The sequence below is a fragment of the Perissodus microlepis genome, chromosome 7 (genome assembly GCF_051167445.1).
Source record: "Perissodus microlepis isolate ML-2025 ecotype Zambia chromosome 7, ASM5116744v1, whole genome shotgun sequence".
Lineage (NCBI taxonomy): Eukaryota > Metazoa > Chordata > Actinopteri > Cichliformes > Cichlidae > Perissodus > Perissodus microlepis.
The window spans coordinates 6,969,827-6,985,076 of NC_140467.1; the positions used below are offsets into that span (position 1 = coordinate 6,969,827).

Below are 15,250 nucleotides of genomic sequence, written 5' to 3' on the forward strand. Positions count from 1 at the left end.
ATGCGAGATCACTCAAACACCTTCTCACGAGAGAGAGCGAGCGAGCGAGCGAGAGAAAGAGAGAGAGAGAGGGACATTATAAATATGTGTGTGTTTCGTGTTTTATTTTCCCAGCTCTGTAATAATCCAGCCTCACAATATGGTCCTTCCTCGCCTATCGGATCACCAAAATAAAGCACGGTGTTGCTCGAAAACAAGAGTCAAACACAGGGGTAATGTTTTCATATTATTTTATTATATTATTTAAGTAGCTGTTACTGACAGGATATTAATAATAAAATAATCTATATTTATTAAAAAATACACTTTAGACATATTACAATAAAATATTTAATTAATTTAAAAAAGCAGGCATTTACTGTGAAATTATACAAACATTATTTAGTGGGGAAAAAGTGATTTATTAACAGTTTTTACACAAAGACATCAGTATAAACATGTCAGATCATATATGGCATTACATTCACAATGTCTTAAAATAGGGTTTTGTTGTTTTTGCTTAACCAAGGCCTTGATCTTGAATAATGTGTTTCATAGTAAACCTGCTGTTTCTACTAAATTTCGATGATACACTCAGGTTTCAGTTTCGTTAAATTTTATATTCTGTTAGGACAACAGTCTGATGAGTTTCCTTCCACGCCTTCAGAGTCCTACAGAGTGCAGAGATGCAGGTCCTGTCCCATCCTGAGGAAGAAAGCATGGAGGCAATCATTAGCATGAGAATCGAACTTGGCTCCATAAACTCTTCTGCCCTGAATGAGAGTAACGTTTCACATTTTGGGTGCAAAAAGCAAAGTGAAGGTATTCTTGCAAACAGTCTCGATTTAGGAACACATTCCACTGACAACATAATATGAAAATGTGCTAGTTTTGTCATGAGCTAGTACGTTAAGCATTCATAATTAAAAGCTTTATTTGCAGAGCATTTTCAGAGCTTACAAAATGCTGAGCAGTCATTAAAAACAGCAAACATTTACAATGAAACAAATTAACCCAAAGAACAAAGGGCCACCGGGTAAAACAACACATAAAAAGGGTAAATAACATCCCCATATAAAAACGAGTCTGTGGGGAAACATTTAAGAATAAAATCTGAAAACGATTCTGCAAACCAAAGCAGCTCTTTGGTTATTCCAAAGGTTGATGAGTCTGTTTTGCCAATAGTGAATTTGTTGTGCATGATTTCTTTTTTCTTTCTTTTTTAATTTATACATTAAAGATTGTAAGCAGTGTTTCAGAAAAACAAACTTCCTTTTCATGCACTGTTAAAAAAAAGAAAAAGACCCCTGTGCTCTGCATGTTGTTCTTCTCTTCCATTTGCAGGCTGTATGCATGAAGGGATCTTAAGGCTTTTATCCCTACAGGGAACCAGCCCGAACTCTTTCTCTGTCAATTTCCACCCACTCCCCAATTCAGATGAGCCCTTTCTCCCACCAACCCCACAATGAAGGATTTGTCCTCGTTCTCTTTGTCCACCTCTGATATCTTTTTTTTGACTGCTCCCTCTCTGCAGACAGCATGCAGCGTATGCAAATAGGAGCTCTTTTATTCGTGAGACCCCTCCCCTGAATGAATGCAACCTTAAATGAGGCCACACTTGCGCACGCTCACAGAGGGGGCACGGAACATGCACATAGTACAATCAGTGGATTTGCATGCCCACTCTGACACGCAGTCACTCAAACATCAAACACTGACCATTTCAAATGAGCAGACACAGAAATATACATCGCAACAGATTATTTTATCCACAGGTTTATCCAAAGAGATCAATAACTCATGGGTTGAGGTTGGGGCCACAGAAGATGCTTTTCACCGTTATTAATTAGATCACAGTCTTACATGCAAAGTTGGAGATTGCACAGATATTGGCTTGTAAGAACAACAATAGTGAGGCTTAAGCGAAACGGAAATATGCACTATGTGCATGTGTATAGTGAGTTTTCTGCTCACAAGCGATGCTTTGTTTGCTGTGTAATTTCACTATTTGACAATACGCTGGATATTTTTTGTTTTTTAGTGAAATGTTTTCTCTGCGGACTTCTTCTGACTGCAGGGAGCACGTTTTATCTGAAGAGCTCTGTTTGCAACGTAGGATTGGTTTCCTTTCTCACAAGTGCTTTATCACAGTATTTGTATATTGGGTGACATGCACACATGCACACGCTAACACACACACACACACACAATGAGACAGAAGAAGTCTAACAGAATGTGCAGAGGAAGAGGTGGAGACTCAAAAGATTGGATGAATTATAACAGCGTCTGATGAACATAAAGCATTCTCTCACAACGAACATTCCCAAGCTGGCCCGTGCCATCTGTGAGTGTGTGTGAATGAGTTAGAGCTTGTGTGCATGTGTGTGTATCATGGGGGGGGTTGACGTCTGCTGGACAGCCCTGACAGTTCGGCCTTTTCAGCCTTACATTACTGAGCCGACCGGCCTCTTTCCCATAGCAACACTAACAGAGGTCAAAGGCTATGTACCCCGCACCCACCACCACCACCTCCTCCTCCTCCTCTTGTACTCCGGGGTGGTCACAGACACTCTTAACTCCCTGACCGGCTGCAGACAGAGCGGTCGCAACCATGAACTTGAACTTGAATTGATTTCTGACACAGAGTTTGGGTCGTACAGCCATTTTGCATCAGACGCTGTACTCTGCACTTTCTTTGTCTCTTTATGCTTTTGCCTGTATCAAACTCGCACATGGTACTACTGAATAAAATTACATTCACAAAATAAAAAGAGGTCACTCCAAGGATTCAATGTAATTCTCCTCAACCCAGAACCTCATCTACTGATATGATTACAAAGGGCCACTGTATTAAAGGCTCAGTCACCTAATTCTCCCCTGCTTTCATTGGAGCATACAGGACCCCTACTCAGGGATGCCACGGCTAACAGACGTAATCTGCAAAGCCTTGGATGTAGAAACTTCTCTCCATCTTGCTCTAAGATACTTAGCATTGGGCTTTGTGCAAGATTAGTCTCTGCCAAAGTTGCATTAAAGGGTCCCAATGAGCCTCGCTTGACCCACATTGGACCTCATCCAAGACTATGGGCGGCCCATGAGCTGTGCTTTATACACCACAGCAGAGCCGTTAAAACATTAATACTGTCCACACATAGTGAAGAGGTAACCCAGGAGCTATACGGTATTAACATTTTATCGCTACTATGGCTACGGCGCTGAACTCACACAGAATAGGAAGTGAGCACCGGCTACTGTCACTTCATCATGTCATACATTATAATTTCCCTGCACTGAAAATCTCACATAGGAAAAGCAATACATAGTTAATAATGAATAACAGAAGGAGGAAAGGAAGGAAAGGTAATCATCTCTATTCTGCCATTTTCTTGAGGGGAAATACATTTTTCTGTCAAATTTAAAGTTATGTACAAGTAGAAGGAACGAAAGAATGAAGAATGAATATTTAAGTATCTACAGTGTGCCGAGGAAGATTCGAGGACCTTTATATCCTAAATCCTCCCGACACCGTGTCAGAGCTGCTGACCTCACTCTTCAGCTGCTCTCATTTTAGACCATCTTGATTGAAAACTCTTTGTTTCCGAGACGATTAAAACCACGCGAGTCTTAAGCGGTTTCACTATCTAAATCAACACTTATCACTTATTTTTTGCTCATTTGCAATCAACTCATGCTATCCCCCCTCCACACCACATTGCGTTTAGTAAGAAATACAGCTCTTATTAACCATTAGACAAAGAAATATTCTGTGTGCATTTGTACATGCTGCTCATTTTTAACACCCTTCAAGTACTAGTAAAAGCTCTTTACATCTACAGCACTTCTGGTATTAAGCGCAAATACATTTTCCTGACTTATTGGCTTCAGTCAGCCCCTCTATTTGACCACGCTGTCTGTGCCGACTGCTGCGGCTATCACATACAAATTGATAGCCCTCCTTACTCTTTTCAAGCACACACACGCACACTCTTCCGTCTTCGATGCCCAGCTCCTCGCAGCTGCAGATGGCTTTAATGTGGCACTGCACAGGCTAGCACAAGCTAACTTCCTCAGTAAATGCAGATGGTGGCTCAAACATGGCTGCCCATGTGCTACACCTGCTGCCTCTTTTTCATGCACGCATATACATTTAGCTCCAGTGTCTTTAACCTTCTCTTGATAACCCAATCTTTACCTTTGTTTTTTTTTTGTTTTTTTTAAAAACCCAATTTCATCATCATTCCCCTCCTTGCTCCTCTGTTTCCCCTAATGTGTCATGGAGATGTGCAACGGAGACATAGCATTAAGCAAGCTATAATGTCTCCAAAATGATTTTTTTTTTTTCACAGTGCTTCCTCTCTTCTGTCAAACCTGCCTGAAGCAATATGCTGTATATCACAGATGAGCAGCACAAATGCAATTGTAAAGACAGCTCTGAGTCTTTTATATGAATAAAGAGAGGGAATAATCTTTTGACATGTGGGCTGCACATGCCTTACACATCTTGTGGAGGCACACGTACAGTATGAGGCTCATTAATAATCATTATCCGTGGGTTACATCATTCAGCTTTCGAGAGCACATCCATCGCCTTAGCTGAGTCATTCGCCGTGGTATGTTGTGCCACCAATTGTCTTGTATGATTTCTTTTTTCTTTTTTTACAATCTGAGAGCAGCATGAGTTTGTAGACGGTGTTTGCATTAACTCTCATCCAGATAGGAAATTGAGATAAGATAAAGGAGTGCAAGGCAGAGGAAGTGACACACTGTGAGGGTTTAAATCTTTAATCAAATCAAATTCTTAATGTAAAAAAATGTACAAATATGAAAATGAATTGTTGCCTCCAATATGATCTAAAGACAGGCTATGGTTTTACGTGTGACAGGGTATAGGCCTCATGCTTGGGAAATCCCTCTCATTTAGCACAAAATACAGCATCTCCATGTCTTTCAGACATGGAGAGGAGGCTGAATAGACTAATGAACAGTCAGGTGGCACTCCAGGGCCTGAACTACACCCCCACCCCCCATCACACACATATCAAACCCACATACACTTGCACACACATTAAAACTCAGTGGCTCGTCCGACCCCGGTGATCTGCACGACAGTCTAATGTCTCAGGCATCTGCTCATGTCTAGTCTGGAGGGTCTTTCCCACCCTGCCCCCCAGCCCAGGTCCACCGCACCACCAGTTCCCACAATAGTGGGAAAGCAGGCTTTTCGAGGGGGAATGGGTAGGGAGTGGGGGGGTGGCAGCAGCTATTGAGGTGGGGTGGGGTGAGAAAGAACGGGGTTGAATGATAATGTGAAAACGCACGGTGCTGTTCATTAACACACGAGCACTGCAGCTGCACATGTTGGCCCTGCACACACACGCTCACGTGTCTCTTTTTCTGCTCCAGGTCGCTGCCGGAGTCACCGGGGGTACAGGGCAGCTCTACGCCACGATGAGGACGCTTTTCCGGGCGTGCGCGTGTAGGGTTACAGGCTTGGTGCTGCTGACGATTTGGATTGCTCTGCTCTACACTTACACTGATATTTAGCAGTGTCATTTTGCCCTTGCCAGATTTTGGAAGACGTTTTTAGCCTTCCTGTTAACTAAAGTTTCTAATCACATGCAAGCACCGAAGCAGTACAATTACACCAGAAAGAGCTGTAATCAGTATTAAACGCCGAGCGCTAATGCTTAAATTTATATATGAGCTCTTCAATCAGCGTTAACAGTTATAATAAGGTATGTTCACTGCCCCATTTCTTATTTCTCAAAACTTACATGCAAGCGCAGTGTCTGCACTGCAACATGAATGATAAAATATCAGTATTACACACAAGGAATTGCTTCGTAAACCCGAATATTTTCAGACTGTAAATTTAATTGTTAAACTCTAATGCTTTTACTTTTAAAGACAGTCGTGTGATCACCCACAGGAGAAATATCAGGATCCCTGCTTGTCTCGTCCTCAGATTTTCGCCACAGTAAGACGCTTAAAGATGCTGTGCTAAATATCACGATGCAAATTTCCTAACAAAAGCCGTTTTGCATGAATTAATCTCCGAGGTTTGTCAGGTGGAAACACGCCGTACACCACTGCCTAGTGTGCATCAGGGAGTAAAGAAGCACCATGACAGGAGAGGATGGCAGGTTTCCTTCAACCAGTGCCAGCTCATTAATTTTGTTTGCTACCCAGCAACCCCCCCACCCCTCCCTTCCACCATCAACTACCACCACCCTTCTTCACCCACCACCCTCACATCACCCCTTAACTGCTAATTAGCAGGAGCTGAAGAAAGCAGAAAAGGGAGAGGCCATGTGTGACTGGGGAGGAAATGGGAAACTCTTCTTTCCCCTCATCCCTCATCCTTCGTCCTGTTCCCTTCCCCCATCTCTCTCACACACACAGACACAGTCACACTTCCCACCTCCTGGCCACCATCACCACCACCATTACCACTGGTACCCAACAGAAAGCTATGATGCAGCTCACCTCGTGTGCCAGCCCAGCCATTTTAGGTGTCACGGCAAACATCTCCCAAGATGGCTCCTCTGTGCAAGCCCTTACTCCGGCAGGGTATCCGGCAGGGTCTTTGTCCCCCTCCTGGCACAGGCCAAGCACCCACATTGGCAGTGCAGATGGCATCAGGGGCTCTCGGGCAAAAAAGGGGTGAAGGTGGGAGAGGGGAGATCCTTTCTTTTTATTTTCTTCTAATGGTGGATCCTTTCAGGAATCCCACAGCTTTCAGTGTTATTCAGAAGCCTGCAATACGAGCAGAAAAATAGAAAAGAGAGGAGTAAAATATGAAAAGTGCTTTACACATTTTAAGGTATCACTATAGCTAAACACGGCCTACTGTACATACTGTAAACAAGCATAAATCAGTCAGCTATGGAAACTTTAAAAGCTTTCACCAGCTTTGCTTCTTCATAGCCCAGTCCCATCTCTTGTCATGCTTGTGTGTTTTTGTATGTTTTTGCCATAAAACCACCAAGAGAATCCTTCATATTATACAAAGTTCAAAGGTTAAATCAAGAATTCCTTGGACCATCCCATATATAAAGCCTCAAGTATTTTTATTCCCTTTCACTAAGGAGGCACGTCATGTTCACACGCTACCTATAACAGGGAAAGCTCTGGAAAAGACTTGGACCACGGCCTTTTCACATATCCAATATCTCGTTGTGAAACGAAGCAATTAGCCGCATTTGACCGCAAGCTCTACAGCAATAGGTAGTTAACAGAATGAATGAAAACTCATCTCACTTTGGTGCTCTTTAGGCTTTAGAGACATTCTCAGGGTTGAGCGTATGCACCGAACAGCGCTGAAGTACCAAGTTGAAAAGTTCAGCTCCTGTCTACAGGATGGCCCTGGCCTTCTCATTGAGGCGAGACACAATGTATCCCAAAGGCTCTGAGATTTGCTACAGCTTTAAATACAGACACCAAGTGTTTTTATTAGCAGGGTGCTACACCACTCAACGGCATTATTAGCAGTCCTGCTGGAACAAAGCATTAGCTTCCCCTTTCTTTCTCCTGAATGAAGTTAGAATCGGACCTGCATGTTGTGTTTAAAATAAATGGCAAATACTCTTCAGCGAAGGAAAAAGTAAATGAATGACAAAGTAGAGGGTAAATTGTAAAAGATCACAACCCACTCACTATAGGCTTCCAGGGGAACATGCCAGTGTATCATGAAGCAGGTACTTTAAGAGGAATATTGGAGGTCCTCAAGAAAGAAAATAATAATAATAAGTGTGGTTTAATAAGTGCAATTAATAATAAGTAAAGTTATTTGACTCTATGCTGTGATAATGTGATGTGTTTTTACAGAAAGAAGTAAGAAGAGCACAAATGAATAATGGCTGAATTCCATTTAGCTGTAGTTTCAGGGTCCTGGTAGTATGACCTGTTTGCCTGTTCACCTTTCCTGCTACGACTTCCCTTCTTATTAGACTGGATTTTTAAAATACTGTTAATTAATTTTTTGACAATAAAGTTTTTCTCACATGATGCTTTACTGGCATCAGTGGACCAATGCCTGCGAATGGTGAAATTTTGGGTCTTTGAGTCTCTACTGCTCCCCATCCAGCCACTGGGTGACCTGCTTTACATTCAACACCATGTTGCAAAGGACGTGAATAGACAACCCTGAAACAGGCTCAAATCCTAAAGCTCATATGAACCCTCAGGTTACACTGAGGGGCATAAGTTTAAAGGTAAAAGATGCCTGGGGGTAGAGTCCTGATTGAGATGTCAGATCATTTTATTTGCACTTGTGGCTGTTTTTATATAGTAGGTTAAAAAATTAAAATATAAATTAAAAGTAGTATTGTTAGAAAATTGTTTTTCTACTCTTCTACCATAAAATAAAGGTTGTACGAAACTGACATATCCTACAATGGAAGGCCCACAAATGCACTGGTTATAGGTGAGAGAAACTCCTTATAAATTTAAATTCAGCACTAAAATCTTACTTTACACACTTCTAGTAAAACATTTTGTTGCCTATCTAATTCACGAATATTAACACCAGCCTCAAAGCAGGACGTTTTCTTACCTGTTGGAGGTGAACTTCAAAATCCAACTTGGTGACTCTAAAGCCGGAGCGCCCTTTTCTTTCGGGTACGCACACAAGGCTACGGAAGTCATTTCTACTTTCGGTTATCTAGCTTTATGACAGGTATTTAACACTCATACAGCTAGATAACCAAAGACAAAAACAGACCCCCTTTCACACACTCTCTGATGCTGTAGTCCGACATGATGCTGGCGTGATATCTAGAAGGAGGTGAAGCTGCATTAGTAGGCCCGTAATATTCAAAAATACACTCCCAGATCATTTCTGCATCTTTATATTAAAATAAAAAAAGGAGCAAAAGCTATCGTCTCTACATGGAGTAAAAGATGCATGAAACGCCGCACGTTCACGATACGAAGATATGCACTGTCTTTATGCTGACATATGTTGGTGGTTTAAGAAGCCGACACACATTTCTTGTCCTGCCGTGATAAGGTGTCTGTTTGAAGGCCTGCTGAATACAGAGATCAGCCTGACCTAATTGTACTCTACATGTGTGCAATTGTCATGCATCTAAAATGTAAAATAATAATAACAAATAAATAAATATTAACTCATTAGAAAAATCAAATCAGGCGTTTTGTACACACAACAGGCTATAACGCTTACATTAGCATATCTTGCAGGTAACACCCCTGTATTGCAGCTACACAAATCACAATATTTAGCATACAAATTCTCATACTTTTTAACTTCAAAATTTCTAGTGTAAACCCGTGCAGGAGCTGTTTGAAATATTACTTTAAGCATTTAGTTGGATTTTTTTTTTAAAAAAAGAAAAAATCAACAGAGCTGAAAGATACTTCGATAATAACCTACAGTTATTTAGTTCATTTTGTAGGACAGACCTGTATTCTGCACAACACAACATCTTAACAATAATAACAAAAACTATTTAAGGCGAGATAAAGAGTATCACTATATGACTTGTAACAAACGACTGCCAAGGATAATTATTATTCTAATTATCCATCATGGTCAAAACTTGGCATGTCGTTGTAATAAGATATATATATATATATATATATATATATATATATATATATGTCGTCCTAAAAGCATGACCGTGATCCTGACACCGCGCTTATGCAGAGGACTAAAATGATGCTAGTTCAAGATCAAAAGCTGACTCTCGTAAAATGAAATTAATAAATAAAAACCTTCTCAATCTAAATTGAGCTGGGGTTTGGTTGGAGGGGTGGGTAAGATGTTTTAATTTGCTCTCGGCTCGTTAGGGCTCCTGGGGGCAAGGGCAGCCTACTTTTAATGAGAGTTGCGATTGGCCTACTTCTTCTAAAACTAGACACATCACAAGGATTATCCGCATAAACTAACGCATGAAACCAATTTGTTCCTTATCATAACAACAGGCAGAGGAGTGTAGCAGTCTATATTATTCTGGTAATTTAGAGAATAAGATTTTTCTTTTCTGTTTAAAGATCATAGCCTGCACCTGCTTTCGCAGAAATAGAATGAAACAGGAGGGCGTTTCTGGTGGTTAAATTGCATATTTCTTCCCCGTGGATATTAACCAGCAGGTATACTCAGCAGAGATTGCCAGTGTCCCTAAATCCTCTGCGTAAGCCACATGGACATGACATTTGGAGAGATTCAGAGCCTGAAAAAAAAAAGAAGATGTGATGCTCTGCGTGCAAATCTTCCCTGTTTCCACCTCAATTTCTTACCTGCTTCACAAGCAAAGCGAACTCTGGAGGCAAATGTCCCCAACTTTAGCTCGCTGAATTTTCCAGACTCATTTTTCTGCATTCACGTCGGGCCCTCGGTGAGAATCAGCGCCGCCGCTCACGGATGAGTCCGCTTTCATCCTCGGTGCTCCAGCTTCTGCCTCTCCTCCAGCCTGTGCGCTTCCTCTACCGTCTGATTACTCGCTCCCGCAGTGACGTCATGCCAGGACCAGGGAGGCTTCCTGACCAATCACGGCGGCCGTTGGCACCAAAGACGGTCCGATATCAGGAAGACGTCTCACTCCTGGCTCTTTCATAACTCCCCCCCCCCCCCCCCTTTTCTTCTCTACTACCACCTGCAGCAGTCGTAGTAGTAAAACTACACTAAAAGGCACAGATGGATAAAATTATCTCACTTCCAGATCTGTTTAGTATTTGTTGTCCTAAGAGCTTTCTACAATATCACACCAGCTTATGGAGTCATGACATTTTTTCAAAGACTCAAAGGACTTCTTATTCACGCTGTTTCCAAAAAATTTGGCGTTGGCCAATTTCTGTCCCTGTTCCTCTGCAATGGGAAGACTTGGAAACAAGAAAAAATAAAATAAAAAGAACATGTCTTGCAATCCTTTTAAAAATATTTCTTTATTCTTAAACCAAGATCACGTCAGTATTATATCTCTTAAATGTGCTGTTATATTAGAGTACCGTGCTCTCCGCAAATCAATGTATATACGTATATATGAACACATTTTCATTTTCAGAGTTATGGCCCTAACATTAACGTTATATATATGGTTAAAAATCATTTTAAACAAGTCACACTTTGCAGCTTGCAAAGTCATAAAGCAACTATGGTGACCGCATGCAGCCACATTGTTTTCTTTGAATTTTTCCACTTCAGAAATGAAGCTTTTCGTAAATGCAGACAAAAAATCGCGCCTTTTGCAAAGTGTCTTTGGAGGGCTGGAATAAGGGGTTAGCTTTCTTGGTCCAATAAAGGATCTTCGATGGTTTGTGTGGGAAGTGTGGGAAATGAGCACCAGGGGCCATGGCCAAAAGCAGAACGAACAGTTCCCTAACACGGTTAAAAATCTTTTTTTGTTTACTTCTTTAAAACTAAACTACACCATAAATAATACACAAATTGAATGTGCTTTAGTTGTGTTTACAGCAAATAATGTCAACTCAACCTCTCTTAATAATTGATTTCACTCTAACTCCCTCTGCATTTCAGTTTCCTTCCAAATTTTATGGTCATTTATTTTTCAAAATACTTTTTTTGACCTATGCAAAGACCAAGCACACTGAGCCTAAAAAAAAGACAGTCTATTAAAACTGGCTGATAATGGCCAGTGTAAATTATGTATATATGCATTAAATATTTATTAATAATGCAAAAATCCAATAGGTTATGTGTGAAAAACATTAATAAAAAAGTTTGATTTGGTTTACCCTGATGCGCCTTGGCCTACCTTGTGACAGTCTTTGAGGTGTGGTGTTAAATCATGAGCAATAACTGTAATATGGATTTATCTTTTATTAAGCATAGCAACACCAATCCACAGACAGGATGTGCAATAAACAGTTCACAGCATTAAACAGAGCTCAACACAGCACACAAAGCCATTTGGGAACATGCGGTCTGTGGAAAGTGGAAATCTTGGGGAAGAGGCAGCTTACAAGTGTGTGTGTGTGTGTGGTGGGGGGTGGGGGGGGACCATTATAATATTCCAAAGATGATATCTGGCTGAAAGACAGAAAAAAAGTAGACGCACTTCATAAAATTAATGTGAAATGACATGTTAACAGAACAACAGCAGATGCTACATGATGCAGCCAGTCACTCACACGCTGGGGGAGCTGCTGTCCCGTGAAAGAGCGGTTGCCTGGAGGATGGCCATCCTGCCCGCCTGCCTTGCAGCGTAGGTAGCCATAAAGGTTTGCTGCTTGGAGGGAAATGCTAGCTACCACCACAGACTGAGGAAGGCAGACAGACGAGTCTGAGAGAGACAATATGCAATCTGGCACATATGCAGAAAAGCAAGCAAAGGGAGTCTCACCAGCCATTTAATCTTCAGAGAGAAGAGGGAGGTGAAGAAGAAGAAAGTCCAGATGAGAGGACAGATGATAAGGCCCAGCCAGAATATCCTTTCCTCTGCTTCGGTTCCAGTGTTACTATTCCGGGACTTATACACACAGATAACAAAGCAAACACTATAGGGTTAACACGTCAAAATCGCTAATTTTTATTGCTCAAAATGCACAAAACACCCTCTTACTTTTTTGGCCTCAAATACCCAGAGGCTCTTTCCATCCTCATCAATCTGATTCCACCAGCGCAGCCCCACCAGCAGACGGCCGGTCACATTCTGAAAACAAGCGTGAGCAATTAAATCCTGCAAAGTTAAAGAAAGCCACAGAAAAGTAACTAGATCACACAAACTGTTTGATGTCTTACCTTCACAGACCAAAAGTCAAACGAGAGCAGAGCTATGATCAGGACAAAACAGGACGCAAAGCTCTTGCTGATCCACTCACATAACAGATAGACAACGATGGCAACCACTCGGAAGAACAGGTGGAAAAAGGAGGCCATGGGGTGTCTAAAATTGTAGGGATTGGAAACGAGAAGCCTGATGTGACCGCAGATAGCTTTCAAACAGATACAGGTGAGCATGTATGGAAACATAAAATGATAGTGTGCATGCAAAATGAGTTAACCTGCAGGATAGGTTTTATTCTGTGAATAGAAGTTCATAAAGATGTGAACTCAAACCTTCACAGTCAATAGTCACTCAAGAGTACTTGTGAATAGAAGGTCTGTAAACATTATTCCACCTTCAGTTTCAATTTAGTATTTATTTGCTTTGACCTTTGTGATCTCCAGTTAATGTTTCTAGTAGTTTTTCTGACACCACTTGTTTGTGTAGATTTAGCCTTTTCAACCTTCACAAAAAACTTCCAGTACTAGCCTCTGTCAGTGCGCCCCAGGGCAGCTGTGGCTACAATGTAGCTTGCTATCGCCAGTGTGTGAATGTGTGTGTGAATGGGTGAATGACTGAATGTAGTGTAAAGCGCTTTGGGGTCCTTAAGGACTAGAAAAGCGCTATACAAATGCAGGCCATTTACCATTTTAGTGATTTCTATGACTTCAGAGCTGTTTTCTTTAAATCAAGCAAAGAGATTCAGATCCATATCTGAGGTATCCACTGATGATCCCTCAGGATGAAATGGATGTTTGCTTTGGAAGCGTCATTTTAGGTACTTAGACAGCCCATGAATCCAGTTACATGATCACCTTTATCGGGTGGGAAGGTGTTCCTCTGGTCATTTAGGCCTTCTTCTACCACTTACTGCTGATCTAAAATTTTAGACTGTTCCACATTAGTTTTATGGCATTGTAAAAAACGCACTCCGCATGCTTATCTACATTTTTCTGCCATATTCATGTCCACTTGTAATGTGCTTAATGAGCTGAGTGTTGAAGAGTCCAGGCATGAGTTCTGTTATAGTCTGAACTGATACTTTTATGCCTGGTACTCTAATAGCTAGTGATTTATATTTAAACTAAAGCTCTATCAGCTACACAGCCCCCAAAGTACAACTGCATACAGAAAATATCTGCTTTCATTACATGCTGGACGGGATTAAAAACAGGTGTTGACTATGTTTCCACCCTCTGAAATCCTGAAATTAGAGTTTGCCATATGATGAGACCAGGGGCACCTCCAGAATTGTTTCATGGGGTGGCCATAATAAAAATATTGGGATGGCACACCAAAAAAAAGAATTTCCAGTTTTACTACGCTGTTTTCAAATAGGTTACCTGAAAATTATGGCAAAAAAAGAGACAATAGAAGAAGAAAATAATTAGTTAGCCTAGTTAATTTCCTGATTTTAGAGTTGGGTACTGATGAAAACCATATTATTTTAAAATCCATAATAGTTTGTTTCAATTGATTGATTGATTGGCTGGAAGTCCTAACCATCGCTTTAATGATTCTCAACAGAGCTGAGCAGAAGCTACTCAACATTCACTCTCCCAGAATGGAGTTAACTTTAAGAGTAAACCTGTTCAGGAAAGACAAATAAGTATTAGATCATGTAAGAGTGTCAACTGTTTCCTGTCTCTATGTTGGCCCTGAGATGTACCAGTGATCTTTCCATCTGTCCAGGGATTTGCACCAGCTTTTTTTTTTTGCTCAACAAGTTTTCAAAAAAACAAAAAACCTAATAATGCAAAGCTGAAAAGACACTATGGAAGACAAAACAGCTGCTGTGTTGATATTTCCTGCAGTGCACCTTATGACTGCGCTTCTCCGCGCCCTCTCCTGCTCGTCAGCTGCAAAGTCCAGCTCGACATCCTCAGTTGCATCCGCCATCGTCTGCTAAAAACTGTTTAAATCACCCGAGGGTTTGTAATACAATCTCGACAAGGACAATAATCAAAAAAGATCTCCACTGGCACCGTGATCTTAGATATGTACAAATCAAAATCTACCAAGTAAATACCAGTTTTGCATGGCTGTATTTGAACGCTGAAACGAGCCAGGTGTTGCAGTGAAATAAGACCGACAGCGACACTGGTTACTTTTTTAAATCCACATCAGGAAACTGGGCTTAAAATAGCTTTGATTCTTCACATACCTTACATATGCGGCAAAGCGTTTTGTGTTTTTCCGATACATTTTGACAACTACGCTACACTTCAGTTAAAATAGCAATTCCGAATGAACAAAACAAACAAAAATACACGACCGCGGCAGGACTCGAACCTGCAATCTTCTGATCCGAAGTCAGACGCCTTATCCATTAGGCCACGCGGCCCACATTGCGATGTCATTATTAGTATTTTGCAGTTTTAACATTTTCTTCATAGTCCCTGTGGTATTCGTGTATAGCACTTTTTAAAATGAATATTCTAGCGCTATCCATGCTACATAATCGAATCGCTGTCCGCTGTGTTCATTCAATCAGTTCTTTTTGAAATACCACTGCTAGAAAAAAA

The 15,250-nt window shown here is 41.1% G+C and overlaps 1 protein-coding gene, 1 long non-coding RNA gene and 1 other non-coding gene across 4 annotated transcripts; all 3 read right to left on the reverse strand.

Moving 5' to 3' along the window:
• Positions 1-213: 213 nt before the first annotated feature.
• LOC146382410 (uncharacterized) lies at positions 214-10,402 on the reverse strand. The gene is made up of 4 exons (XR_014800643.1): positions 10,240-10,402; positions 8,534-8,754; positions 6,466-6,735; positions 214-684 (listed from the first exon to the last, which is right to left on the reverse strand). It is a non-coding gene; the product is annotated as an uncharacterized LOC146382410 (long non-coding RNA).
• Positions 10,403-11,764: 1,362 nt separating this feature from the next.
• On the reverse strand, positions 11,765-15,226 carry LOC146382411 (Golgi apparatus membrane protein TVP23 homolog A-like). 2 transcript variants are annotated; one of them, XM_084933043.1, is made up of 6 exons: positions 14,890-15,226; positions 12,701-12,845; positions 12,522-12,611; positions 12,303-12,428; positions 12,091-12,219; positions 11,765-11,989 (listed from the first exon to the last, which is right to left on the reverse strand). In XM_084933043.1, the coding sequence occupies exons 1-6, from the start codon at positions 14,928-14,930 to the stop codon at positions 11,963-11,965; spliced, it is 558 nt and encodes a 185-aa protein (XP_084789169.1). In that variant the 5' UTR covers positions 14,931-15,226; the 3' UTR covers positions 11,765-11,962. The 2 variants fall into 2 exon arrangements, with proteins under 2 accessions (XP_084789169.1, XP_084789168.1); XM_084933042.1 differs by lacking the exon at positions 14,890-15,226 and adding an exon at positions 14,545-14,872.
• trnar-ucg (transfer RNA arginine (anticodon UCG)) lies at positions 14,997-15,069 on the reverse strand. Its single transcript has one exon. It is a non-coding gene; the product is annotated as a tRNA-Arg (tRNA).
• Positions 15,227-15,250: the final 24 nt, after the last annotated feature.

Excerpts from the sequence above, each read along its gene's own strand:
- LOC146382411 (XM_084933042.1), bottom strand. The coding sequence starts at position 14,624 with ATGGCGGATGCAACTGAGGATGTCGAGCTGGACTTTGCAGCTGACGAG. Across the intron at positions 12,429-12,521 it reads GGGTATTTGAGGCCAAAAAA|TCCCGGAATAGTAACACTGG; the intron begins GTAAGAGGGTGT and ends TGTGTGTATAAG. Across the intron at positions 12,220-12,302 it reads CTCTGAAGATTAAATGGCTG|TCTGTGGTGGTAGCTAGCAT; the intron begins GTGAGACTCCCT and ends TGCCTTCCTCAG.